Below are 27,048 nucleotides of genomic sequence, written 5' to 3' on the forward strand. Positions count from 1 at the left end.
GGTATCCAAATGATTTTTCACATATTTTTACTTGCATTATGAAGTAGCCCGTTGTTACACTACGTTTTCCATTTTTAGTTAGAAAGTCTCGACTTTCTGAAACCCCCTTTCCCTGGGGCCAGCCCTTAGTAGCCAGCTCTCTCTTTTTTTCCTCTTCCCTTAGGCTCCATTTTGGCCTTTCTGAGTTCCCCAAAGCCAGTAGGATCTTCTGAGCCAAAGGCAGTCCAACTCAAACTGGAAAAGTGGTAAGGCTAAAGCTACAACAAAAGCAGAGCTAAGCTTTGCTTTTTCATTTTTTTTCGTGTGTGTTTCCCACCCCATCTTGGTGTTCTCAGGGTAGCTCTAGGAAAAGAAAAAACAGATTGCTGTCTTCATTTGCTCAGGGTATTACTTTCTTGATTGGCATACCATGTTGTTTCCTGAACTGTTTGTTTTTGAATGGATTTTAAAGCTGCTTTTATGTTTTCAAAGCTCAAATCTTTTACATGAAGTGTTGTGTTATAAAATATCTCTCTTATTTTGGCCTTCACAAATCATTCAACAAGATTTTGGTGTGTTTTAAAAGTGTATGTGGACTAGACTATATAACAGATTTGGTCCCATTCTTCAAAGTTCTTACAACAAGTTTTCAAAAATCAGGAATTCTTAGCTACTAAGAGATGTGCTAAGAAACTTACAAAATGTCGCATTCCTTACTGCAGTCTTTCAAAGGAAAGTAGTGTTGTCTTTATGTTGCAAATGAAGAAACTGATAAATTTTGCAGTTGGACTTGGGTGTCTGAAACAGACCTATTAATTCAAAAGCCTTATGACTCAACTGAAGTGACACTAACTAGGTAGGCCATTTGGGAGAGTGGTGTGGTAATCTAGACATAAAATTATGAGAACTGATTTCAGGTGATGGCTACAGGAATAAGGAAGGAGTGGATGATGGAGCCATTTCAAAGGGAGACTTGAGAGTAAGTGGATGTAGGAATAAGAGCTGAGTCCATTTCTCAGGGTAGAGTGGACAGCAGCCTTTAAGGGGGGACAGTGGTGAGTCTGATGATGAAGATGAGATTTCAGAAAGGAAGTTTTCAAGAAGCTGCTTTTTGTTCTGCGGCCTTACGGAGTGCAAGCTTCTCTGCCTGCGTTTTTCCTCTCTCTTGTCTCCCTCCTGTATGTGTCCTGGGCGCTCCCAGTTGCCTCGCCGCGCTTGCGCTCGTGCTCGTGCTCGTGCTCGCCCAGTCGCTCAGTCGTGACCGACTGTTTGTTCCCCGTTGGACTGTAGCGCATGTCACCTGCGTCACAGGTGGATTCTTCAGCTGCTGAGCCGCGGGGAAGCCCCCGTCCACCCTCTCTCCTCCCTTAACCGTGCTTGACTGCAAGTTGATATTTTTTTGAATTTGCACCTAACTGCCTTGTCATAACGAATTTGGCTGTCTCCTAAAGGCCTGCCATAGCCTGCAGCTCTCACCAGTGTGGGCTGTGTCCACATTCCATGTATCTCAGGAGGTGGTGGTGGCTGCCCTTCCTCTGTCTTGTAATTTCGAAATAATTTCCCAAGGCTTCTGACAAAAATCTGCCCTTTTGTTGCTCGTGTCAGGAAGTTATACTGTCAGTTACCTCTGCTCTTACCATCGATCATTCCCATTGATTTGCTGAAGGCCTCACTTCCTAACAGTGTACTTGGCCATCTCTGATTCTGTCGTATTCTCAGTGACTTCATGTTCTGACAGATGATCCATCCAACACTGGCTGGTGAGATTTTTGGTTATCTTGCCTCCAACATTTTCTTCCATTAAAATAAACCCTCTCTATTTTCTTTGTACTAATTATCCAACTTCATTATCACATCCTTCAGCATGTCCTCAGACCCCTTTCTCAGTCACCTACCAGTCCTTGACACTGCATGGTTCTTTCCCCATTCTCATCAATTAATGCAAATATTGCCATTCCTTTTTTCTTTTTTAATTGAAGTATAGTTGATGTACAAAATTATGTTAATTTTAGATGTACTACATGATTTGATGTTTGCATGTATTATGATCACCATGATAAACGTAACCATTTGTCTCCATATGAAGTTACAGTAATGTATTATGCTGTATATTTTCATTCCTGTGGCTTATTTTATAACTGGAGGTTTATATGTCTTAATTCCCTTTACCCATTTCTTCTCCTCTCCAGACTCTCCCTCCTGGCAACCACCCATTTGTTCTCATACATGTAGGAGTATTTTCATTTCATTTGATTAGATTTCACATAGGAGCAAGATTACATGATATTTGTCTTTCTCTGGTTTATTTCACCTAGCATAATATCCTCTAGATCCATGCATGTTGTTGGAAATGGCAAAATTTCTTTTTTGTTGTTAATGGCTGTGTTACGTATGTATGCACTTTACCCATTCATCTGTGGGCACTTAAGGTGCTTCCATATACATTGGCTATTGTAAAATAATGTTGCAGTGAGTATTGATGTGCATATATCTCTTTGAAGTCACTTGACTTGCAACGCCCAGAAATGGAATTGCCAGATCATACGGTAATTTTACTTCTTAATTTTTTGAGAATCCCTCATACTCTTTTCCATTCTAGCTGCACCAGTTTACTGCAGCCAACAGTGCACAAGGGTTTCCTTTTTTCCACATCCTCGTTAACACTCTTTTCTTTTGTGTGTGTGTTTGATGACAGCCTACCGCTCCTGTTCAGAACACACCTTTCTTAGCAGGGGATCTTGTTTCCAAATTCAATCAGAAGATTCAGGACTTAAGCATGATTTCTTTTCCTCTGTGCTTACCTTCATCTTTTATTCCAGCCTCAGAGAATGAGTTGGGCCAAAGGCCAGTTCATCCCCGTGAACCTTCGACTCCTATGTCCTCTGTTGTCCTCAGGACCTTCCTCCATGAGAATTGCCCTCTATCCTCTATGTCTTCCACCTTTTGGCTGCCGCTTTTGGCTTATAAAAGTCTCATGTCATTAAATATTTGAGAGGCTATTATATGCCAGTATATATAGAGACTTACCTTCAGCAAAATTGTCACCCAGTAGATGGGGCTTCCCTGGTGGCTCAGATGATAAAGAATCCACCTGCGGTGCAGGAGACCTGGGTTCCATCCCTGGGTTGGGAAGATCCCCTGGAAAAGGGAGTGGCTACCCACTCCAGTGTTCTGGCCTGAAAAATTCCATGGGCTGTATAGTCCATGGGGTCACAGAGTCAGACACGACTGAGCGGGTAATACTAACTACAGACTGACTAAAGCCGTATAGGTGAGAGAATAGGGGGATCATAGTGCAGTGGGTAAAGGTGGAGTCAGGCTGCTGCAGGAGCACACGGGTAAAGAGGCGGCTGAAAATGTCCAAAATAGCCTGAAGTTTGCTAAGGAATGTTAAGAGAAGTATGTCAGAAATCGAAAAACCTTGCAAAATATCAATAGCAATAAGTTATTGAAGATTTTTCATGGTGATTCATAATAAGGAGCATTGGTCAAGTTTCATATAATTTCCATTCTACAAATGTGGAAACAGATTCTGAGAGGGTAAGTGACTTGTAGCATATAAGCAGGGAGTCAGACTTCATGCCCAGTTTTTAACCATCTTCTCATAGAGGCCTTCCTTGACTATTCTATCTAAAAAGTGTTCCCTAAATATCCTAACCACATCACTGTTTGTATCCTTTGTGGCAGATAGCACAGCCTCTGTTTATTTTATGTATTAGGTCACTGTGTATTTGTTTCCTCTGCTAGATTGTAAGCTCCATGAGGGCAGGGGTGATACTTCAGTTGCATCCCAGAGCCAGACATGGTGTGGCATATAGTAGGTGCTCAATAAATGCTTGTGAATGAAGAAATGGTGGGTTGTCATTTGTGTTTGACTTATGCTGACTGTAGAAATCACTTGACATCTGAGCAACAGGTATTCACAAGGGAGGGAAACAAGAGAAGGCAGATGGCTGAAAGAAGCTGGGGATTTTGGAGGAAGTGAGCTCACTAACCTCTAATAGATTCCAAGCTCTTACAGGGGTGAGGGCCAGGAATGGGAGATTGGTAGGGAAATGCACAGTAGGGACAAGAATGTGCCAGTAGGTGTTTTATTAAACCTGAATGCCTAGGACCTGTTGTAGACTCATTCTACTGTATATGTAAGGCTGGGGAAATTCTGCCTGTAATCTCTATATCCAAGGGGCCAAGTTACTTGGGTCAGCCATACTGCTCTGAGTATTGCAGTAAAATTGTATTGGTATTTCGGAATACCAGACACTTTACCTGCCTCCTGTGAAACCTGTATGCAGGTCAAGAAGCAACTGTTAGATCCGGACTTGGAACTATGGACTGGTTCCAAATTGGGAAAGGAATACGTCAAGGCTGTATTTTGACATCCTGCTTATTTAACTTATAATATGTAGAGAACCTCATGGGAAATGCCAGGCTGGATGAAGCACAAGCTGGAATCAAGATTGCTGGGAGAAATATCAATAACCTCAGACAATATATTAAAAAGCAGAAACATTACTTTGCTGACAAAGGTCTGTATAGTCAAAGCTATGGTTTCCAGTAGTCGTGTATGGATGTGAGAGCTGGACCATAAAGAAGGCTGTGTGCCAAAGAATGGATGCCTTTGAACTGTGATGTTGGAGAAGACTGTTAAGAGTCCCTTGGACTGCAAGGAGATCAAACCAGTCAATCCTAAAGGAAATCAATTCTAAATATTCATTGGCAGGACTGACGTTCAAGCTGAGGTTCCAATACTTTGACCACCTGATGTGAAAAGCCGACTCATTAGAAAAAACCCTGATGCTGGAGAAGGTTGAAGGCAGGAGGAGACAGGACGGCAGCATGAGGTGTTTGGATGGCATCACCGACTCAGCGGACATGGAGTGCGAGCCAGCTCTGGGAGATGGTGAAGGACAGAGAAGCGAGGAGTCGGACACGACTGAGTAACTGAACAACAGCAAAATTGAAGGAAAGCTTTAGTTTTTTAAAACGTGGAATATGGAGTAGTACTGGTTTCTTGATGGTTTATATAATGATTTGGGGAAACCACATTTTCAGAGCTGATTAGCTATCTCTTCATAGCATTTCCATGTTGGGGATATAAAAGCCCAGCATTCTAATGCTTGAGGAAAACCTTGTTTTGTCTCAGCAGTTATGACGTAGTTTGGCCACATGGGCAGTCATGCTGCTGCGTGTCTTCTCTCACTTGAGCTACTGTCACGGCAGGAAGTGTCTTACTGTTTTCATCCCTGCCTCTCTATACCTATTTCTTGCAGTAACAAGTTTGTTTTCTTTTTTTTTTTTTTTTTAATTTATTTTGGCTGTGCTGGGTTTGTTGCTCCATGGGCTTTTCTCTGGTGAAAGGGAGCTGGGGCTGCTCTTTGACAGCGATGCATGGGCCTCTCATTGCAGCGGCTTCTGTTTTTGCAGAGCACGGGCAACAGGGCACACAGGCCTCAGCATAGTTGCAGTTCCCAGACTCGAGAGCACAGGCTCAGTACTTGTGGCACTGGGGCTAAGTTGCTCCACAGCTTGTGGGATCTTCTCAGACCAGGAGTCGAACCCTTGCTCCTGTAGTGGCAGGCAGATGCTTTACTGTGGCACTGGGGCTAAGTTGCTCCACAGCTTGTGGGATCTTCTCAGACCAGGAGTCGAACCCTTGCTCCTGTAGTGGCAGGCAGATGCTTTACCACTGAACCACCAGGGAGGCCCCACAAGTTCATTTTCTTAAGACACAATTCAGATCATGTAACCGCGCTGCTCAAAATCCTCAATGTTTCCCTGGCTCACCCTGGGTAAATCTGATGTTTTTACCATGACCTACAAGGCCCTACGTCAGTGATTCTAAAACTTTCAAATGTGACCATAGTAAGAAATATGTTCTAAGTTACGTCTCAATATACACACTATATTTTAAAAACAAAATTTTAGGAATCAATGTTGGTCCTTACATATTTAAAAAGCATATATGACTTCATTAACATTTAAATAAAGTATGATTAATGAATTAAAGTATGATTAATGAATTATCTGGTAATTTCATTCAGTATATTTTTCATTTCTAGAAATTCATTTAGGGTCCATATTTAGTATATTCCAAGTTGCTAATTGAGTCTTTGAATATATGAAATAAAATTATAACAACTGATTCACTGTCCTTGTTGGCAAATTCTAACATCTGGGTCCATTCTGGTTTGATTTTGGTTGGTTGGTATGTTTCCTCATTATGGATTGTGTTTTTCTGCTTCTTATATGCCTGGTGATCTTTGTTTAGATGCCAGGCATTGTAAATTTTATGTTGCGCTAAATATATTTGTGTTTGTATGAATGAATTGAGCATTGTTTTGGGATGCATTTATGTTACTTGGAAATACTTGATTCTTTCATGTCTTGATTTTATGATTTTTTTTAGAAGCTTCCAGAACAGTGATCTCTCCAAGGCTAGCTATTCCACAATAATGAGGCAGGACCCTCCTGGTTATTATATGCAGTGCTTCTTGAATTGTGAGGTTTTACACTGTGGCTGTTGGGAATAGGCACTATTTCTGGTCCTATGTGCTTGATGTTATTCCCTCTTAATTCTTTTGTATTTTTTTCCCCATCCTCATATAATTTACTTACATGTGTTTATTGATAGCAACTGTGATGAATTCTGGAAGGAATCCCTCTCTGTTTAGCTCCTTGTCTCTGTTTTCTGTCCTGCAAATTCTCACCACCCTCGTCTCTGGATTCTCAGCTCCATTTCCTAAATTCAGAGAATCTGCTGGCCTTTGCCTGGGTTTCTCTACTGTGCTGCAGCTTGGAAACTCGCGAGGTAATGAGCTGGGGCAGTGGTAGGGCTCAACTCGTTTGTTTCTGCTCTCAAGAATCACTGTCCTTTGTTGCCTGATATCCAGCATCTAAGAAGCAGTTGTTCCATATACTTTGAGAATATTTTGATTGTTGCAGGCAGAAGGATAAAGCCAGTCTTTTCTTGGATGGAAGGGAAGTCACTAACTTATTATGTTTCAAATTTCTCTCCTGGAATATAGTGATTAAAAGTCTGTGATGGAAAAATGAGGTATAACACTCTAATTTTGTTTTGTTTAAGCCACTGTCATAAATACATTCATATTGCTAATAATGTTGAGAAATATGATACAGTAATATCTTTCAAGTCTTATTTTCCACTTAAAAATATTGTTGATAATCTTTCTGAAAAACAAACTTAGCATAATTGAAACTCATAGTAATGACATGTTTACCAACAGAAGATTATACGTCTGTGCATTTAGCTTGATAAACTACAAACTGTGTTAATATAAAACTCAGATAACATAGCAGTAACCCTCCTAATAGAAGTTTACCTTCATATGCTAGAAAATCAAATGGAACAACATTATACAAAAGATTAAACGACCTGTTCCTTCCATTTATATATTCATCACATGCTCTTTACTGTTGTTCCTGTGCTGTTGGTCTCAGTTGGCTGTAGTGTTATTGAGACATTTCTAGTTCTTGCAGAATGTTCATGGGTCTGCTCACTTAGGTATCTATTTTGCTAGTTATTTATAATATCTTTATTTTTGAAAATACTGATTGTGACCCTCTACATTGCTTTCCTAACACATTAAATTGAAGTGTCTAGTTCTTGCAGAGTCCATAGCTATTTTTCTATTCTAATATTTATTTCTGTTGTTTTGAAATTCTGAGTGTGACCCATTAGTTACATTGGTTTCCTAACATTAAATTGTGTCAACCAGCAGTTTGAAAAGTTGCCTGATAACACTGGATTTTGTCCAGCTGGCTAGGATCAAACAGGCACCTATTTGAACCTAGTCAGTCTCCTGCTGGAACAGCTAAGAATCTTAGATATTTAAAAAAAAAAAAAAAAATTTTTAAAAGAAGCTTTGAAGCATTGATTAGCTAGTATAAAATCAAGGAATTCTCAAGGAAGAAGTAGAACGGGGTATCTAGAGAGTAAGACGAAACTCTGCTGCGGTTGGCTTCACCAATATTTGTTGAAGTTATTTGTTGACCAGAGCAACCTGACTTTGGTCTTCACAGGCTCTGGGGCATGATTATAGCAAGCAAATCTCAAAGGTCCTAAGTCATCTACTATGTGAACTTCTCCCCATAGAACCAGAGCCCAGAGGACTGTACCTTTAGTATAAAGATGAAGTAGCAGTAATCCTAGTCTACGAGGGAATCACAAGGAATCTGAGGTTTTAGCTAAGGAGGAAAATTACCACAAGGCTTCATATTCACACAGTCTTGTAACTTGAATGCATAATGTTAGATATTTTGACTAAAACTTCAGCCTGAAAATTTAGTTAGTGACCCTCCATAATGGTTGTGCCCCATGGTACCTGGCAGATGTAAATACAGAGTCACTCTGGAAGAACGTACACTCACCCCAGAAGAAAATTCCAAACAAAATGAGCTGCTTGAAGTAAAACAAAAAACTTCAGTTTACAGTGATCAAGAGGAAGAAACAATGAAACAACAAAAACCGTAAATCCATGGCTAATTCATTTCAATTTATGACAAAAACCACTGCAATGTTGTAAAGTAATTAGCCTCCAACTAATAAAAATAAATGGAAAAAAAAAAAAACCTTCAGGGACTTTAGATAATGAAATTATAAGGGACAGGCTGTAAAATGATCATCTTAGCTTGTTCAGTGAAGTGAAAGACAAGACTGAAAAATACATGCAAGGAATGAATTTATAAAGTATATCCAATTAAATACTAAAAGATACCACATAGAACTTGAAGAAGTAAAAATGACTGAAAACTGCACAGGTTTAGACACATCTGAAAGAAAATGAAAAGTATAAATGTTTTTCAAACTTTAAGTGCATGCAAATCATATGGTTTCAGTTCAGTTTGCTTGATCAATTGTGTCTGACTCTTTGCAACCCCATGGACTGCAGCACGCCAGGCTTCCCTGTCCTTCACTTATCTTCTGGAGTTTGTTGAAACTCATGTCCATTGAGTCAGTGATGGCCTCCAGCCATCTCATCCTCTGTCGCCCCCTTCTGCCTTCAATCTTTGCAGCATCAGGATCTTTTCCAGTGAGTTGGCTCTTCGCATCAGGTGGCCAAAGTATTGGAATTTCAGCTTCAGCGTCAGTCCTTCTAGTGAATATTCAGGACTGATTTCCTTTAGCATTGACTGGTTTGATCTCTTTGCTGTCCAAGGGACTCTCAGGAATCTTCTCCAGGTCCACAGTCTGGAAGCATCAGTTCTTCAGCACTCAGTCTTTTTTATGGTCCAACTTTCACATCTGTCCATGACTACTGGAAAAACCACTTGGGGATGATGATGTTAAAAAAACAGGTTCTGATTCTGTATGTTTAAAGTGGTTCTTGAAATTCTGCATTCCTAAAAAGCTCAGAGGTGAGAAAGCTCCAGATTCAAGGACCACACTTCGAATATCAAGACATTTCAGGATACGTCAGAAGTCAATAAAAATGCAGCTCAGAAGTATAATGAGATGAAAAATACGAAGAAGAGTTGAGTGTTGGCAGGCGCTTGGTGTTGAAGCATGGAATTAAGAGATTGGGTCTGGGAAGAGGACCACTGTTGGCTGTGTGGATACATGAGGGGCTCTGTGGCCAGGAATGCCCCTAGAGGAAGTGTCATCTGCCTAGGAATTGAGGCACCAGTGTTGAGTGGCATGCAAGTGGTGGGCGGCCTCCATGGGCATTGGGAGGGACTTGCGCCAGAGTGAGCACGCCACAGGCTCTCAGCACACACCCCAGCTGTGGGCACCTTACCCCGCTCCAGCCTGAGTGAGTGGGTGTGCCCCAATTGGCCGTTGCTTTTGCTCCCTCTTTCCCAGGTGGGGAACAGATCCCTGAGGGTGCCACACAAGCTAAGTTGGGGCCAAAATCCAAGCTGAGCCCAGGGGCAGTGTGACAGAGGAAGGGGAACTGGAATCTCTCCATGCAGCTGCGCACACCATGGGTTAAATCCCTGTGATCGGATCGGTAAATCTTGCATCTTTGGAATATCTGAATAGCCAGTGAGTGTTCCTACAACTGAAACCCATCTAGCTTTAGCAGCAGTGGGCCTTTCGAGGCACATATATGTGGGAGTTGGGCCAGGTCAGAGTGATCTGGCCCCACAGTGCCCCCAGCAGGTCTAGAAACCTACCTAGAGATATCGAAAAGCCACCTGGAGAGGCAGGGGTTGACTGTGGCTCACTGTGGAAGTAAGACACTGATAGAGTGTCCTTAGGAAGCCCCAGGAGATATTAATGTATTATTTTTTATGTGTTTCTTTCTGTTTGGTTGTTGGTGGTGTTTTTGTTATTTTTAACCTTTTCTATGTTTAAATATATTTTTATTTTTCTGTTTTTACTTTTTTTTTTCGTTTGCTTGATAATTTTATGTGTTTTATATTTTAATTGTTTTTCTTAGTCTCCTTTCTGTTTTTGTTTTTCTTTATCTTTATAAAAATTTTTTTTGGTAAATTTAGTCCTTATTGTTTTCATTTCTGAGTTGAACCATAAAGAAAGCTGAGCACCGAAGAATTGATGCTTTTGAGCTGTGGTGTTGGAAAAGACTCTTGAGAGCCCCTTGGACTACAAGAAGACCCAACCAGTCCATCCTAAAGGAAGTCAGTCTTGAATATTCATTGAAAGGACTGATGGTGAAGCTGAAACTCCAATACTTTGGGCACCTGATGCAAAGAACTGACTCATTTGAAAAGACCCTGATGCTGGCAAAGATTGAAGGCAGGAGGAGAAGGGGATGACAGAGGATGAAATGGTTGGATGGCATCACCGACTCAATGGATAGGAGTAATCTCCGGGAGTTGGCGATGAACAGGAAGGCCTGGCGTGCTGCAGTCCATGGGGTCTCAAAGAGTTGGACATGACTGAGCAACTGAACTGAAGACAGCATATTAAAAAGCAGAGACATTACTTTGCCAACAAAGCCCTGTCTAGTCAAAGCTATGGCTTTCCAGTAGTCATATTTGGATATGAGAGTTGGACTATAAAGAAAGCTGAGTGCCAAAGAACTGATGCTTTTGAACTGTAGTGTTGGAGAAGACTTGAGAGTCCCTTGGACTGCAAGGAGATTAAACCAGTCCATCCTAAAGGAAATCAACCCTAAATATCCATTGGAAGGACTGATGTTGAAGCTGAAACTCCCAATACTTTGGTCACCTGATGGGAAGAGCTGACTCATTTGAAAAGACCCTGATGCTGGGCAAGATTGAAGGCAACAGAAGAAGGGAATAACAGAGGACGAGATGGTGGGATGGCATCACTGACTTGATCGACATGAGTTTGAGCAAGCTCCGGGAGTTGGTGATGGACAGGGAAGCCTGGTGTGCTGCAGTTCATGGGGTCACAAAGAGTTGGACACGGCTGAGCAGCTGAACTAACTGACTGATAAAAAGAAATAAAATCCTGTTGTTTGCAGTTATGTGGATGGATCTAGAGACTGTCATACAAAGTTAAGTCAGAAAGAGAAAACATCATATATTGATGCATACATGTGGAGTCTAGAAAAATGGTATAGATGATATTATTTTCAAAACAGAAATTGACAGATGTAGAGAACAAATCTATGGAAACCCAGGTGGAAAGGGGGAAAGGTGGGATGAATTGGGAAGTTGGATTGACATATACTATTATGTATAAAATAAGATAGCCTAGACAACCCACTGTATAGCATACAGTGCTCTGTGGTGACCTAAATGGGAAGGGAATCTTAAGAAGAGTGGATATGTGTATACATATGGCTGATTCACTGTGGTACAGCAGAGACTGACACAGCAGTGTAAAGCAACTATACTCCAATTTAAAAAAAAAATGCAAAGGGAATGAAGATATTAGAGACTGAGAGTCACTTCAAGAGCCAAAGCAAGTTATATATTAATGTAAGGTGTTGCATACTTTCATACCTAACATTTTTCTCTTAAATCTGTATATATTATATTCTCCCATTTTACAAGACCCACAGTATCTGTTGGCAGAATGTTGTGTACAGTGGTGGTACTTGTTCTTTCAGAAAGACTTAATAATGTTTGGGACATTCCCCCAAAGGGCACGGACCAGCAGAGATTACGGTGCAGTTACAGACTAGAAATATCAGGATTGTTTTGCCTTGAAATATTAGGTTGAGAAGAAGTAGGCACAAAATCTGAAGGGATTTGAAGAGTGTAAACACAGTTCTATTCATCAAAACCCAACATCCTCCTTTCAGGCTCCTCCTGAAGCTTGAAGCACATTTAAGGCAAATAAAATATTACTTTTCTTTGGCATGACACTTTTGTTTCCAAATATTTATTTTACTTTTTTCTCAGATAATCCACACACCATCTGTATGATGAATGTAATTATTCCTGTTCTATAAGTTGGGAATATCAAGGCTCTGCAAGGTGGTTTGCCTGGATCTCTTCAGGGAATGAACCATGTGTGATTCATCCTCTTAGTGTCATTTCTAAAGTTTTTTAAAAATGGAAAGAAAGATCATCAATAAATGTGTACAAAATAAAAAAAAAAAAAGATGAGGTTATGAGGCACGGATGATAGAGAAGGTCTATATATTTCTAATTGATGTCCCAAAAGAAAGGAAGAAAAACAGTGGAAAAGAGACAATATTCAAAGAAATTATGGCTGAGAATTTTTCAAAACTGATGAAAGATATCCTGCAGATTCAGGGGGGAATAAATCCCAAAGAGAAATAAGAATTCACACCTTGACATATCAGAGTAAGACTTTAATAAAACACCAAAAATAAAGAGGAAACTTATTAAAATCAAAGAGAAAGTGGATATTTTCAAAGGTTTGACAGTTAAGCTGACAATGGTCTCTCATCAGCAATGATGCAACCCAGACATGGACACTTCAGTGTAGACTGGAAGAAAAATAACCCGGAACTCAGTACCAAGTGGAAATATCTTTCAAGTATGAGAGAATAATATATTTTCACTTGAAGATAAATTTGTCCCCAGTAAACCTTCACTAGAAGAGGATATAAACCAGGATAGAAGGAAGAAATCCCATATGGAAGAGCTCAGATGTGAAATAAAGGCCACAGAAAGTGACTGGTTAGCAGATACTGTCTAATAAATTAACAACTCAATGTATAATTTTTAAAAAGGCAAAAAAGAATGAAAAATTACATGGACTTTCCTAGTGGTCCAGTGGTTAAGAATCCACTTTGCCATGCAGGCAACATAGGTTTGATCGCTGGTTGGAAAACTAAGATCCCATGTGATGGAGAACAACTAAGCGCACACCCCACACCTAGAGAGTCCATACACTGCAGTAAAAGATTCTGTGAGCTGCTGCTAAGACCCAAAGCAGCCAAACAAATGAACAAAAAACCGGGAGTGGCATATGAATGAGAATGAAATGATCAATAGTCTTTATCGGTGAAGACGAGGGTAAAGGTACTAATTTACTTTAGATTTCATGTTGTCATTATTGGAGTACCTGCCTAAAAAAGATAGAGTCAACAATTTTCAAACTGGTTGGGGAATAAATGGGATGTAAAAAATAATCAAATGATAGAAACATCAAAATTGTGGGATAAATGGAAAGTAAAAAAGTTGCTATAAATCCTTATAGCTCAAAAATTACAGGAAGTGAAAATGGACTAACTGCTTCAGGTGTATGACAGAGATGGTCAGATATAATATGCTTTTTACAAAAGACATTAGAAACACACGAGGACAGAAATGCTGGACTTTAAAAGAGCAAACTTTGAGCTGGGGAATTTTGAGGTAGTTGTATTAATACCAAACAAAACAGCCACAAAATTGTTAGATAAAGCAATTTTAAATGTACCTAGTGACATAGCTGAAATACGCTGTGTAGAAAATGTAAGAACTTCATGGAGAGTAAAAAAAAATTCCAGTCATTACAGGAAATAGTAACATCTCTCTTTATAAGGAATAGAACAAACACTTAAAAAATTAGAAATGTACAGAATTAAACATTAACAAACATGATTTAATGAACATATATAGACTACTATATCAAACAACTGCAGAATATACCTTTTTTTATAGCACAGATGGGACATCTCATAACAATTTCAAACAGTTCAAATATAGAAGTATGTTCTCTAGTGTTAGTCGCTCAGCCATGTCCAACTGTGACCTCATGGACAGTAGCCCATCAGGTTCCTCTGTCCATGGAATTCTCCAGGCAAGAATACTGGAGTGGGTTTCCATTCCCTTCACCAGGGGATCTTCCTGACCCAGGGATGGAATCTGCCTCTCCAGCATTGCAGGCAGATTCTTTACCAACTGAGCCACCAGGGAAGCCCATTGTGTTCTCTAAGCACAATACAATCAAGCTAGAAATCAGCGCAAAAAAATTGCATGTCTAGAAATTTGTGACCCCGTGGAATTCTCCAGCCCAGAATACTGGAGTGGGTAGCCGTTCCCTTCTCCAGGCGATCTTCCCAACCCAGAGATCGAACTCGTGTCTCCCGCGTTGCAGGCAGATTGTTTACTAACTGAGCCACAAGGGAAGCCCAAATAACTCCTGAGTTGAAGAAGGAATTGTATGACTTTGTATACAAAACAGAAACAAGGCTTGCAGACATAGAAAACTTACGGTTTCCAAAGTGGGGAGAGAAGGGAGGAGGGACAAATTAGGAATACAGGGTTAATAGATACAAGCTGTTATATGTAAAATAGATAAGCAATACAGATTTACTGTATAGCATAGGGAATTATATCCAAAATCCAAAACCTATAGTGAAATATAATTGCAAAAAACTAAATCATTGTGTTGTATGCCTGAAACTAACTAAATACTGTAAATCAACTATACTTCCATTTTTTTTAAAAGAAACTTTGAAGTAAGCCAGAAAGATAAAGACCAATACAGTATACTAACGCATATATATGGAATTTAAGAAGATGGTAACGATAACCCTATATGCAAAACAGAAAAAGAGACACAGATGTACAGAATAGACTTTTGGACTCTGTGGGAGAAGGTGAGGGTGGGATGTTTAGAGAGAACAGCACTGAAACAAGTATACTATCAAGGGTGAAAGATCACCAGCCCAGGTTGGATGCATGAGACAAGTGCTTGGGGCTTGCCCTGGGAAGACCCAGAGGGATGGGATGGGGAAGGAGGAGGGAGCGGGGATCGGGATGGGGAACACATGTAAATCCATGGCTGATTTATGTCAATGTATGGCAAAAAACCACTACAATATTGTAATTAGCCTCCAACTAATAAAAATAAATGGGAAAAAAAAGAAAAAAAAACTTTGATTAGAAAGTATTTAGAATTGAATGCCAATGAAAAACACAATATATCTAAACTTTTGGGATACAGCCAGAGTAATACTTAGAAGTTTATAGCCTCAAATATGTATATTAGGAAAGTCGGGTTGAAAAGGGATGAGGCAAACATTCTTTCTGAATTAGAACAAGACTGGCATAAGTCAAAAAATAGGAGGAAAAATTAAGAGTAGAAATAAATAGAAGGTTACAATGGAAAGATCGGTATGTTTTCTTCCTACTCCCCACAGCCTTCTTCACCTTACTATTACCCTTCAGATTGCAGTTTGGCCATCTTCTCCTCTAAAGAAATGGTTCTCCAAGTGTGCATTCTGGGAACTTGTCAGAAATGCAGATTTTTTTATTCAGACTCACTGCGGGTGGAGCATAGCCATCTGGGTTGTAAGGCTTTGTGAACACTGACCAGGAGCCCTCCAGGGCATTCTGATGCCTGTTTGAGAACCACGGTTCAAACCACCGCTGAAACTCGAGTTTGTATCAGAATCCCCTGTGGGCTGATTGAGTGGAAAGTCTTAACAAGTTCCCAGGGGACGTTAATTCTCTTCTTTTAGAAACCACTGTTTTAGGGGCTTTATAAACAGGCCCAAGAGATTCTGGTTGGCTTGGGTTTGGCAATCTGACAAACTTCTCTGTGTTCCTAATATGCAGCCACTTCTCCAGGAAAACTTACCCAACAATCTCTGCCCTCCCAAGCTTGGGTTCATCTCTCCAGGTACTAACCCAGTGCTCCGCTCCACTGTAGCAATTATTTTGTGGCCCAGCACTATCTACTTGTCAGGCTCTCTCACCAGAAGATAAAACTCTTGTAAAGACCTTACCTCCTTTGCTCTTTTACCCTTAATGTTTTGATGGGTATTCAGTAAATATTTGTTGATCAATTGATACTTGAGGTACCTCTGACTGTTAGTAGTACTTACCAGCTGGGCTTCCCTTATAGCTCAGTTGTTTAAGAACCCGCCTGCAATGCAGGAGACCCTGGTTCGATTTCTGGGTTAGAAAGAAGGGATAGGCTACCCACTCCAGTATTTCTGGGCTTCCCTGGTGGCTCAGCTGGTAAAGAATCTGCCTGTAATGCGGGAAACCTGGGTTTGATCCCTGGGCTGGGAAGATCCCCTGGAGAAGGGAAAGACTACCCACTCCAGTATCCTGGCCTGGAGAAGTCCATGTATAGTCCATGGGCTCACAAAGAGTTGGACATGACAGAGCGACTTTGTCTTCACTTCCCCAGCTGGACAGTGCTATTCTTCTTTGACCCTCCCAGAAGCAATGAGAAAGGCATGTGTTCTGTAGTTTGGGATGAGGTTTCTGGACAGAAGAATCAGTAGGAGAGCTAAATCAGACATTCCCTTTCACCTGGACTTGAGCAGTCCCATAGGCCCCTTTCAAAGTGGCTGTGTGGACTGCCTGAATTTGAGTCCTGCCTCCTCTCGCTCTGATTTACTGGTGTGATCTTGGCAAAGTTACTTAAGTACTGTATATTCCAGTTTTCTCTTGTGTAACATGAGGATAATAAAAGTACTTTCCTTTGGACTTTGTCATTTTTGAGAATTAAAACATATGTGAAGCTATCAGAGCAGTATCTAGCACTTATTAAGCACTATTACTACACTCCCTTTTAATTTATGGGAGTGACTAAAAATTATCTGATTATTAAATCTCTTGGGGCTTACATGGTGGCTCAGTGATAAAGAATCCACCTGCAATGCAGGAGACTTGGGTTCAATCCTTGGGTCAAGAAGATCCCCTGGAGAAGGAAATGGCAGCCCACTCCAGTATTCTTATGTGGGAAATCCCATAGACTCAGGAGCCTGGTGGGCTAGAGTCCATGGGGTCACAAAAGAGTCAGACACAACTTGGCAACTAAACAACAACTAAATCTCAGCTTAGAATAGATGACTCTCATTTGCAAAGCTCCTAATTAAGCCCAAACATTATTTTCATCCCTAGGGATGACAATAGATGGAACCTAAGTAAAAAAACTATAGCAGTGAAGCAATGAAAACTGATAAAATTATTACACCAAAAGCATTAAATTGTTTGCCAACATGAACTCATATTTTTCACCCCGTGTATTTTCTGATTTACATATATATTTTACATATAATAAGGTTATTATACTTCTCTTACTTTGTAGCTAGTGCCAGGCTTACATTTTATTTGTCTTATTGATTAGTCAATCCCCTCCCCGTCCCCAACTTGCTATTCTCTATTAGGATTAGAGGTAAAATTGCTGTGAGCTTGGCAGAGAGGTAAAGATTTTAAAACATATTGCCTGCACTGGGGTACTGACTTTATTAGGGATATTAAAAAATAGCCTTTTCTATAACTTTTTTCTTCAGCTATATCCCATAATCCCATGAGGAATATATATGGTGGAAGTTTCTCTCTCTCATTCCCCCTTTCAAAGGGAAACCAAGCTGCAGACTGTTTGTTCACCAAAGGTCAAACAGGACTCCACATTGATTTTCAATTCAAGACCTTTCCCATCAGGAAATGCCCCTGGAGCATCAGTAACCATCTTACATGAGGCTCGGGAGGTATCAGCAGGGAGGCGTCAAAGGACACTGCAGATTCACCCATTTCATCCAAAATGCACAAGCTCTTAACCCAGTGGTTCCCAGCCCTGCCTGCACATCACAGTCACCTGAGGAGCTTTCGCAAATTAACCTGTAGCTGGGCCCCACCGCAGATGAATTCAGTCAACTTCTGGAAGGGGGGGGGGGTCACGCATGGACATTTTGTAAAAGTCGGGGGCAGGGGACAGGGGAGGGGAGAGTCTAAGGTGCAGAGCCACAGTGCCTGGGAGTGGGATAAATGCCAAGAATGAACGAGGAGGAGAAGGAACCTGCAGGACTGCAGGAAGCTGCAACACGCTGAAACTTGGTCATTTGCCCACAGAGAGGGTGAATTTATTCCAGAGCCGCCTATCTACAGGAGAGAACGCTAGCCCTGCAGTTTTCAAGTATACAGGTAGCAGGAAAAATAAATATTGAAACTCTGGTTCCTTTTCCTTTCTGCCCTGCCCCTGCCCCCTCACCCCTGCCGACTCCCTCTCCCCCTTACACCCAGACTAGCCATCCACTCCAGTGGACTCCAGCCCCCGGCCTGCCTGCTAAGTTAGAAAGTTGCCTGGCCCTTCTGACTGCCCCACACCCACCCTTTGAGGGAGTATCGCTGCAGGTTTTGCAGGATTTGGGGAGGTTGGGTTCTCCCCACCTAGACTGAGACAGTCTTATAAGCCTGGAAGGGAGATGGTGAATTTCTAGTGGTGACCCAGTTAAGACTCTGTCCAAGGGGTTGAGTGGGACTGCCAGGGTCAGCCAAAGGTGTGCCAGGAACACTTCCTACTTGGATCTGGAAAGAGCCACACTCCAGAGTGTCCATGAGAAATGCTCTCAGACCTCAGCTCCTCTTGAGTATGGGGGTGGGGAGAGCTCTGCATATACTTGAGGCTGAATTTCCTGCCTCCTCTGAGGGTGAGGGTGGGGTGGAGTTGCAAGGAGGATTACATTTATTTAAAGGAAATGCACACAAATGCTGCAGTCTATGAGCAGATCCACTCCTGCTATGCATGCCAGAAAACAGAAAGGATTTAGCCTTCATTGACTGTCTAGTAATAGAACAGCTAACATTTATGGAGCCCTTACTCCATGCCAGGCACTGGTTATCTCACCCAGTCAAGCACAGTGACCCTGCCAGGGTGAGACACTGACGAGGTGACGTGAAATCACTCACCCAGAGTCACACAGCTACTAGGTGCAGAAAATGAGATTTGAATTGAAGCTGCCTCATTCCACACTCTTACTCAAATCACTGGCTATGTCTCTTCACTTGCATCTTCTTGCTTAGTCCTCAAACTGTTGTTCAGCTGCTAAGTCATGTCTGACTGTTTGCGATCCCATGGACTGTAGCACGCCAGGCTTCCCTGTCCTTCACCATCTCCTGGAGTTTGCTCAAGCTTATGTCCATTGAGTCAGTGATGCCATCCAACTGTCTCATCCTTTGTGATCCTCTTCTTCTGCCCTCAATCTTTCCCAACATCAAAGTCTTTTCCAGTGAGTCAGCTCTTCACATCAAGTGGCCACATCCTTTCCAGCATTTATTATTTGTAGACATTTTTATGATGGTCATTTTTGCTGGTGTGAGGTGATGCCTCATTGTGGTTTTGATTAGAATTTCTCTAATAATTAGTGATATTGAACATTCTTTTGTGTGCCTGTTGGCCATCTGTAAATGGCATCCCAATTATAATTCCGTCAGACTTTTTGTAGAAATATCAACTTCTATTATCAAGGCTAGTTCTATAAATGTATTAATATTTGAAATTGCAAAGGAGCCTAGAATAAGCAAAACAATCTTAAAGATTGAAGTTGGAGGACTTTTATGGTTAGATTTCAAGACATACTATAAAGTCACAATAGATGAAACAATATGTATTTTGCATATGGGTGATTAAATAGAACAATGGAATAAATATCAAACCCGAGTAAATCCATATATATATATTAAAAATATAACTTGCTATTCTGAAAAAGCATTAATGCATTTCAGTGGGTGAAAAATGTCTTTTCAATAAATGGTATTGGAATAACTGAAGGTCCTTATGGAACAAAAATGGACTTTGACCTCTACCTCACACCACACACAAAGTTCCTGCTCTCAGCTCACACAGACTGGCCAGATAGGGCAGTTTCACACAGAGGAGGAGGCAATGAGCTCAGCCTGCAGTTGGGCATGAAGGGTGAAGTGAGTCGAGGTGACAATTTAACCAGGCATTACAAGTTTATGACATGGCAACCCACTCCAGTATTCTTGCCTGAAAAGTCCCATGGACAGAGGAACCTGGCGGGCTACAGTCCAAAGGGTCACAAAGAGTCAGACATGACTGAGTGACTTAGCATGCCCTATGTCCTGAGCTCCTATAACAGTGCTTGGCACATAGCAGGTGCTCAACAACTTTTTGGGAATGAAGTTGAAAGCCGTAGAAAGAAAGATAGAGTAATACAGTGACCAATTGTCCTATGCCTGGCTCAAGAGTTGAATGCAATGGAGAGTGATGGATTTTAAACAGCACATGAGATCAGCACTGAGAAAAGTCTGGTGGCCGTAAGGAGAACAGACTGTAGGGGCTGACGGGGTTCTGGAAGAACAATCCAGAGTCTACTACACTAGAGCAGGCGTGACATGAACAGGCAGATGGCTAAGGCATTGGCAAGCCTAGTTGGTAAGGGTTGAAGAAGAGATTTAGGGGACTGCAATATCAAACCAGTCTATGCTAAAGGAAATCAACCCTGAATATTCATTAAAAAGGACTGATGCCGAAGATGAAGCTCCAATACTTTGGCCACCTGATATGAGAAGCCGACTCATTGGAAAAGACCCTGATGCCGGGAAAGACTGAGGGCAAGAGGAGAAGGGGGCAGCCTGAGATGGTTGGGTGGCATCGCCTACTAAGTGAACATGAGTTTGAGCAAACTCCAGGAGACAGTGAAGGACAGGGAAGCCTGGCGTGCTGCAGTCCTTGGGGTCGCAAAGAGTCAAACATGACTTAGCAACTGAACAATGACAACAACTGAGTGTTGGAGAGGCTCCAGGGATGGACCCAGCACAAAAGACTTATTTTACAGAGGGCGAGTCTGAGACCCAGAGAGGGGAAGCAATTTGCCCATGGCCACATAGCATGCTGTTAGAACATACTGGACAGGAACAGGTCCTATCTCTGATCAGGTGTTCCTTCCATGCTAGACGGTCTGTGTTCTTCTCTCTCGCACTCCTAGCTAACCCTGTCCTCACGAAAGTTTCCAATGTCATCCCAGCCTCTGCAGTGGGAGGGGAGTCCCCAGGCCTCCTTACTCAGCGCTGCCTCTGTCTGCTGACAGGCCAGAGAGGCGGTGAGGACCTTGGGGGCAAAGGTCACCTGAGGCTTCTCCTGGGGCAGCTGCCTGCTCTGCGCCGCTCTGAGACTGACCCTCAGTGGCAGTTGTTATTTTAAGTAGTTCACGTTGGAGGGAGGAAGTGACGGAGGCGAATGTGAAAATGAGTAGCTATTGCAAGATGTGTGTGATAAATGAAACAAGGAACATAAAGACAGACCAAGAGGCACATCTGTTATTTTTGTTCCTTTTTATAGCAACCTCTAAGTCAGACTTCTCACACTTGAGTAGGAACCCTTAGCTGCTAAGTGTTTTCCTGACTGAAGGGTTCATGAGTCCCAAAGGGAGCAGAGGTGGGTAGGTGATGCGGGGCCCTGGGAACAGCATGAACCCTCAGAGCTGCACCCCAGGCCTGGGTGCCCAGCACCTCGGGATCCGAGGCTCTGAGCAGGAGGGCTGGAGGGCTTCAAAGGTCAGTGCTCCCCTCCGTTTACCGGGGGGTAGGGTGGCGATCTCACTTGGTCCTGAACCCAGGGACGTCCCCACCCAGATGGTCCCTCACCAGCAGCCAAGAATGCAAGGGAGCCGTTTTCCATGGAGGAATGCTGGTTTTCTCTCTCGAGGTGCTTTCTGCTGAGAGTCGAATCCCCAGTGCCACCTGCTAGTGGGGACTGAGCCCGGGGGCTGCCGGTAAGTGTCCTGGCAGAGGGGGCTGCGGAGCCAGATTCTGAGCTTCCTGCAGGGGGGACTCCCGCTATTCCAAGGCTCATCAGAGGCTCAGAGGAGGAACTGAGGGGGTGCTGGGGGAAACCCGTCCCTGAGATGGCCCCAGTCAGCCTGCTCCGGGCCTGCTCTGCATGGAGCCCTGGAGATCCTGGAGTGTCGTGGGAGCAGCTAAGGGCTCAAGCCATTTGCTGTGAGTGCATTCGCTCCCTCCTTTGTTTCTACTGGTTTGTACTAAGCTCTGGGCTGAGCGCTACTGTGAGATTGCAGGAGAGAGGGGGTGCTCTGGCCTGGGCACCCACTGGTGCAGCTGGAGCAGCTTCAGAGGGACAAGAGGGACGGCTGAGAAGTGGGAGGAGAGGCCAGACCTTCTGCCAGGAACAGGAGTGGGAAGCGTTTCGGGAAAGCGTGCAAAAGAGAGGGACATGGCCTTGTCCAGGAGTGGGGACCTCTGTCAGCATGACTGTTGTTTTCCCCAGCCATAGGGACGGCCTGGAAGCAGAAGTGACTGGCGAAGTCATCACTGGCTGTGCATTGGCCAAGCATGGACAGTGGTAGGACCATCCTCCTCCTTCTTCCTTTTATTTGGAACAGGAATTAAGCAGCAACTAGGTGGACCTCTGTGACTGGCTGCAGGACAATGAGAGATAAGAGGAAGGTGTTGGATGGGAAGGTTCCAGAGCAGAAAGGTAGATTGCTGAGGCTCTTTGTTTTCCTCTCCCCTTCCTTCCTCTGTTATGCTGTCTGGAATGCTGACACCATGGCTGGCACTCAAATAGCCTTCTTGGGCTATGAGACGATGTGCAAACAGAAAGAGAAGAGCATGGGTCCTTGATCCAGTTAGAGCCACCGTCCCACCTCCCAGTTGGGATTCCTTTTACGTGAGAGAGAAATAAACTAGTGATCTTAAGAACTGCTATTGTGAGTTTTCTATTATATGTCACTGAACCTAATACTAACAGATACAGATCAAGTATGAGGAAATCATGGGTAATTATAAGATGGCAGTAAAGTGATTGATCATGATGCCTGAACCAAGTAGGAAAAAAGTCAGGAGGTGGCCGATACAACTGGGAATGGGGACTCCGGCCCTTTGGACACCAACACAGCAGAGTAGCCTACGGAGGGCAGGAGATCTTTAAGAATAAAAAGCAGAAAGTTGTGGTTAGAAAGCGGAATTTCTGATTTTATGGTTTCAGAGTCTGCGTGACAAGATGTGGTCACAGTAAGTGCTAAGATTTCCTGAATACTTCCTGTGCGGCCAGCTCCCTTTTAAGGAATTGGTATGCCTACTGTCATTCCTCGCCATAATTCTGGAAGGTATTTTCTTTATTATTTCATAAATAAAGCAACAGGCTCAGAGAGGTCAAGAAACTTATCTGAGGGGACCAAACTGGTAACTGGCTGGGTTGGCAGTAGAACCCCAGTGGGATAACTTGGGCCCAAACTCTCAGCCAGCCCTCTCTTCTGCCTTGTAGAAGAAGGGGACTTCTTCTGGGGACTGCTGGACAGAGAGGGGAGAAGTGTGTGAGCCTAGAGGGGCGTGGGCTGTGAGGCGGGCCAGAGTCTATACCTTCTGAATGGGGATTCGCATTTTTCAGCAAGGTGGCAGGAGACAAGTTGGGAGGGGAGGCAGCAAGCCACATACCAGACCTTTAATTGACAGTGCTGCCCTGGGCCCTGGGGTTGGCTTGGAAGACAGTGCCGGAGTCTAGGGAGCCTGAACTGTGCAGTGTGAGTTAGACTGCAGCTGAAGTAGAAGGGTGGGCTCTAGAACCAGATGGCCTGGGGTCAGGTCCCACGCTCACCTCTTAACTCACTGTGTCATCTTGGACAAGTTGCTTCACCTCTTGTGCCTCAGTGTCCGTGTGTGCATGGACATGATCGTAGTTCCTACCTTGTAAGACTGTGCAGATGAAATGAATTAACACCAGGGAGCACTGTGGACAAACACCTCCGCTCTGAGCACGCGATGGTCTTGTTTCCCAGAGCTTCATGGAGAAGAGAAAAGGCAGGGACAGAACAGATCCAGGTAAGGAGGGCAGATGGTGAGAGGATTGATTCCACGGAGGAATCATGGGGCTTGACCCAACTGGTTCTCAAGGCAGGGTCTCGTCCTGGTCCTCTGCAATCCCTCTGGATGGCATAAGGCCACCACTCCTGGGTTACTTGCTTGTCAGTCTCATGTCTATAATATGAGGACTGACCCGACTTCTAAATAAATGTCTGAGTAGCTTAGAAAGAGTGACTTTTTTTTCTGAAACTCCCTTGAGTTTCCGAACACCCGCCCAGGTATCCGTGGGCACCTGGATGGGGGTCACCGTCCAATGGTGTTTGTGTGATGATGGCCTGAGCCACCCAGCTTTGCTGACTCGGCCAGGATGGGGCCCGCCTTTAGTCCACTGCCCTCCTCATCCGGCCAGATGCCCGGTTTCCAGCCTCGCCCCACGCTGGCTGCACACCCTGCCTTGGCCCTGACTGCTCCACGTTCCATCTTATCCTGGCAGGTCTCACACTCTACACAGCCAGTGAATTCCTCACTCATGTCTGCAGCTATTATTAGGCACCACTGGAATGCAGTCCTGCTGAGGGAGCTGTTTTTATTAGCCATTGTTATAAGGTTGGTATCTGTGTCTGTTTCAGAAAACTGATGAGGCTGAGGGTGGGTCTCTTAAAGAACCAGGCTCCCCTGGGTCACGAAAGCACCAGGATGGCCACGGGGCTGTGGGCTGGTCCGAACTCCCGCCCCAGTCTCCGCACCCGGGTCAGGAAGGCTGCAGCTCCAGGTCGTGGTTGGCGCAGCCCCAGAGCCCAGAGTCCACTCTTCCCTGTGGTGCTGACACTGTGACACTGTGCAAGTCATGTTGCCTCAGTGGGCACTGTGGTGTCAATCTGTGAAACAGAAATAATGAGGGTTGTCTCACAGGCTTTTAAAAGGTCCAGCCAAAAGCATAAAAATGAAAGTGCAGTGACTTGTCACAGGGGACACTGTATGTGGAGTGCCAGCATGCACAGGTCCTGTGGGGAGGATGGGGACCGGTGGCTTTGACCCTTAGAACAGTTTGTGGGCAGGGGTGAGAGAGGTTATGTCTCTTGTCCAGGCTCACAGAGCCTGCGGGCAGAAGCGCTGAGATCCTGACCTGGATAACTCTGGCTCCAAAGGTCACGCTGTCCAGAAGGCACATGCATGCGTGCATGCTAAGCCACTTCAGTCGTGTCTGGCTGTTTATGATGCTATGGACTGTAGCCCGCACCAGGCTCCTCTCTCCATGGGATTCTCCAGGCAAGAATACTGGAGTAGGTTGCCATTTCCTTCTCCAGGGGATCTTCCCGACTCAGGGATCGAACCCAGGTCTCTTAGTCTCCTGCTTGGGTAGGTGGGTTCTTTACCACTTGCACCACCTGGGAAGCACAACAACCTCCAAAGATCACCTGCCCCCACGCCCAGGGTATTTGGGAGGCCTGGGAAGTGAGGAGAGCAGAAGAGAAGATGGGCAAAGACAGAGTTGCAAATAAAAATGGAGAAAAGGAAGGGTTTTTTTTTTTCCTTACCTAAGTGTCTTTATTTTGTGATAATTTATGGAGCTGTACTCCATGATTTGTGCACTTTTCTGTACATATGCTATACTTTTTTAAAAGGTTAAAAAGAAAATAGGAACTTTGTAGCATACTGTTGAGTACAAATGTATTTTTAAAGTTCAAACTCATTGTGACTTATGCAACTCTCATCTGCATCTATTCTAACGACATTAAAAATCATGTTTAAGAATCTGAAGATATCAAAGTAAGATTCCCATGAGGCTAGGTCAGTGTATAAATCTCAGAACTGAAATTCTGATTAACCCCTCTTGGTGGCTGACTAGCTCCTAACATGGAAACCACCAGCTGTCATAGGTCATCCTTCCTTCTTCTCCCCACTGGAAGATGATTTCCTCCAACCTCCCTTTTTAAACTACATTGTTCAGTTGCTAAGTCATGTCTGATTCTTTGTGACCCCATGGGGGTCGGGGCCAGACTCACCCAGATTTAGATCTCAGCTCTTCTGCCCACAGGCTCTGTGAACCTGGACAAGAGACACAACCTCTCACACTGCCCGCACACTGTCCTGAGGGTCAAATCCACTGCCCCCGTACTCTCTTTAAAATATGTTGTTGTTGTTGTTGTTCAGTTGCTAAGTCCTGTCGACTCTTTGTGACCTCATGGGCTGCAGCACACCAGGCCTATATATAATTTCATTTCTTTCTATATTTTTGGCTGTGATGGATCTTGCTGCATAGTTTTTTCTCTAGTTGCAACAAGTGGGGGCTTCTCTCTAGTTGTGGTGCACGGGCTTCTCATTGCAGCGGCTTCTCTTGTTTTAGAGCACTGACTCTAGGCACATGGGCTTCAGTAGCCGTGGCGTGTGGGATCAGTAGTTGCGGTTCCTGGGCTCAAGAGCACAGCCTCGGTAGTTGTGATGCGTGAGCTTAGTTGCCCCGTGGCATGAGGAATCCTCCCGGATCAGGGATACAACCTGTGTCTCCTGTATTAGCAGGCGGGTTCTTACCACCAAGCCATCAGAGGGAAACCCCAGCCTCCCTTTTATTTAGGTTGACTAAAAATATCAGGTTAGCTAATGAGATATGAGTGGAAGTGTTATGTGAGACTTCAGAGACTGTCTTTAAATGGAGAAAGACCCACCTTTCCTTATCTCTTCCCTCATCTCATTTTTTATTTAAGTTTTAATTGCAGGAAAATTGCTTTACAATGTGTTGGTTTCTGCCATACAACAGCATGAATCAGCCGTAATTCTACATATATCCCCCAACTCTTGAGCCTCCCTCCCCTCCCCCATCCCACTCCTCTAGGTCATCACAGAGCATCAGGCTGGGCTCCCTGTGTTATATAGCAACTTCTCACCAGCTATCTATTTGACACATGGTAGTGTATACATGTCAATGCTACTTTCTCCATTCATCCTACTCTCTCCTTCCCCCACTGCACCCACAAGTCTGTTCTCTATATCTGTCTCCATTCTTTCCTTGCAAATAGGTTCATCAATACCATTTTTCTAGATTCCATATATATGCATTAATATATGATATATTTTTCTCTTTCTGATTTAATTCACTCTGCATAACAGGCTCTCGGTTCACCCACCTCACTAAAACTGACTCGAATGCATTCGTTTTTATGGCTGAGTAATATTCCATTGCATGTATGTACCACA

At 43.4% G+C, this 27,048-nt stretch overlaps 1 protein-coding gene and 1 long non-coding RNA gene across 3 annotated transcripts in view; both read left to right on the plus strand.

The window, feature by feature from the left end:
* Positions 1-12,239, plus strand: part of PIAS2 (protein inhibitor of activated STAT 2) — a 109,370-nt gene extending 97,131 nt beyond the window's left edge. Inside the window, exon 14 of the mRNA XM_070452609.1 lies at positions 164-12,239. Within this exon, the coding sequence (XP_070308710.1) occupies positions 164-184 (21 nt within the window). The 3' untranslated portion in view covers positions 185-12,239. The remainder of the gene's footprint in view (positions 1-163) is intronic.
* A 9,137-nt stretch (positions 12,240-21,376) lies between these two features.
* LOC139030366 (uncharacterized) lies at positions 21,377-24,542 on the plus strand. 2 transcript variants are annotated; one of them, XR_011482711.1, is made up of 4 exons: positions 21,377-21,806; positions 22,434-22,528; positions 23,039-23,871; positions 24,347-24,540. It is a non-coding gene; the product is annotated as an uncharacterized lncRNA (long non-coding RNA). The 2 variants fall into 2 exon arrangements; XR_011482710.1 differs by having other exon boundaries at positions 21,377-22,528; positions 24,347-24,542.
* The last annotated feature ends 2,506 nt before the right edge of the window (positions 24,543-27,048 follow it).

The sequence above is a fragment of the Odocoileus virginianus genome, chromosome 22 (assembly GCF_023699985.2).
Source record: "Odocoileus virginianus isolate 20LAN1187 ecotype Illinois chromosome 22, Ovbor_1.2, whole genome shotgun sequence".
Lineage (NCBI taxonomy): Eukaryota > Metazoa > Chordata > Mammalia > Artiodactyla > Cervidae > Odocoileus > Odocoileus virginianus.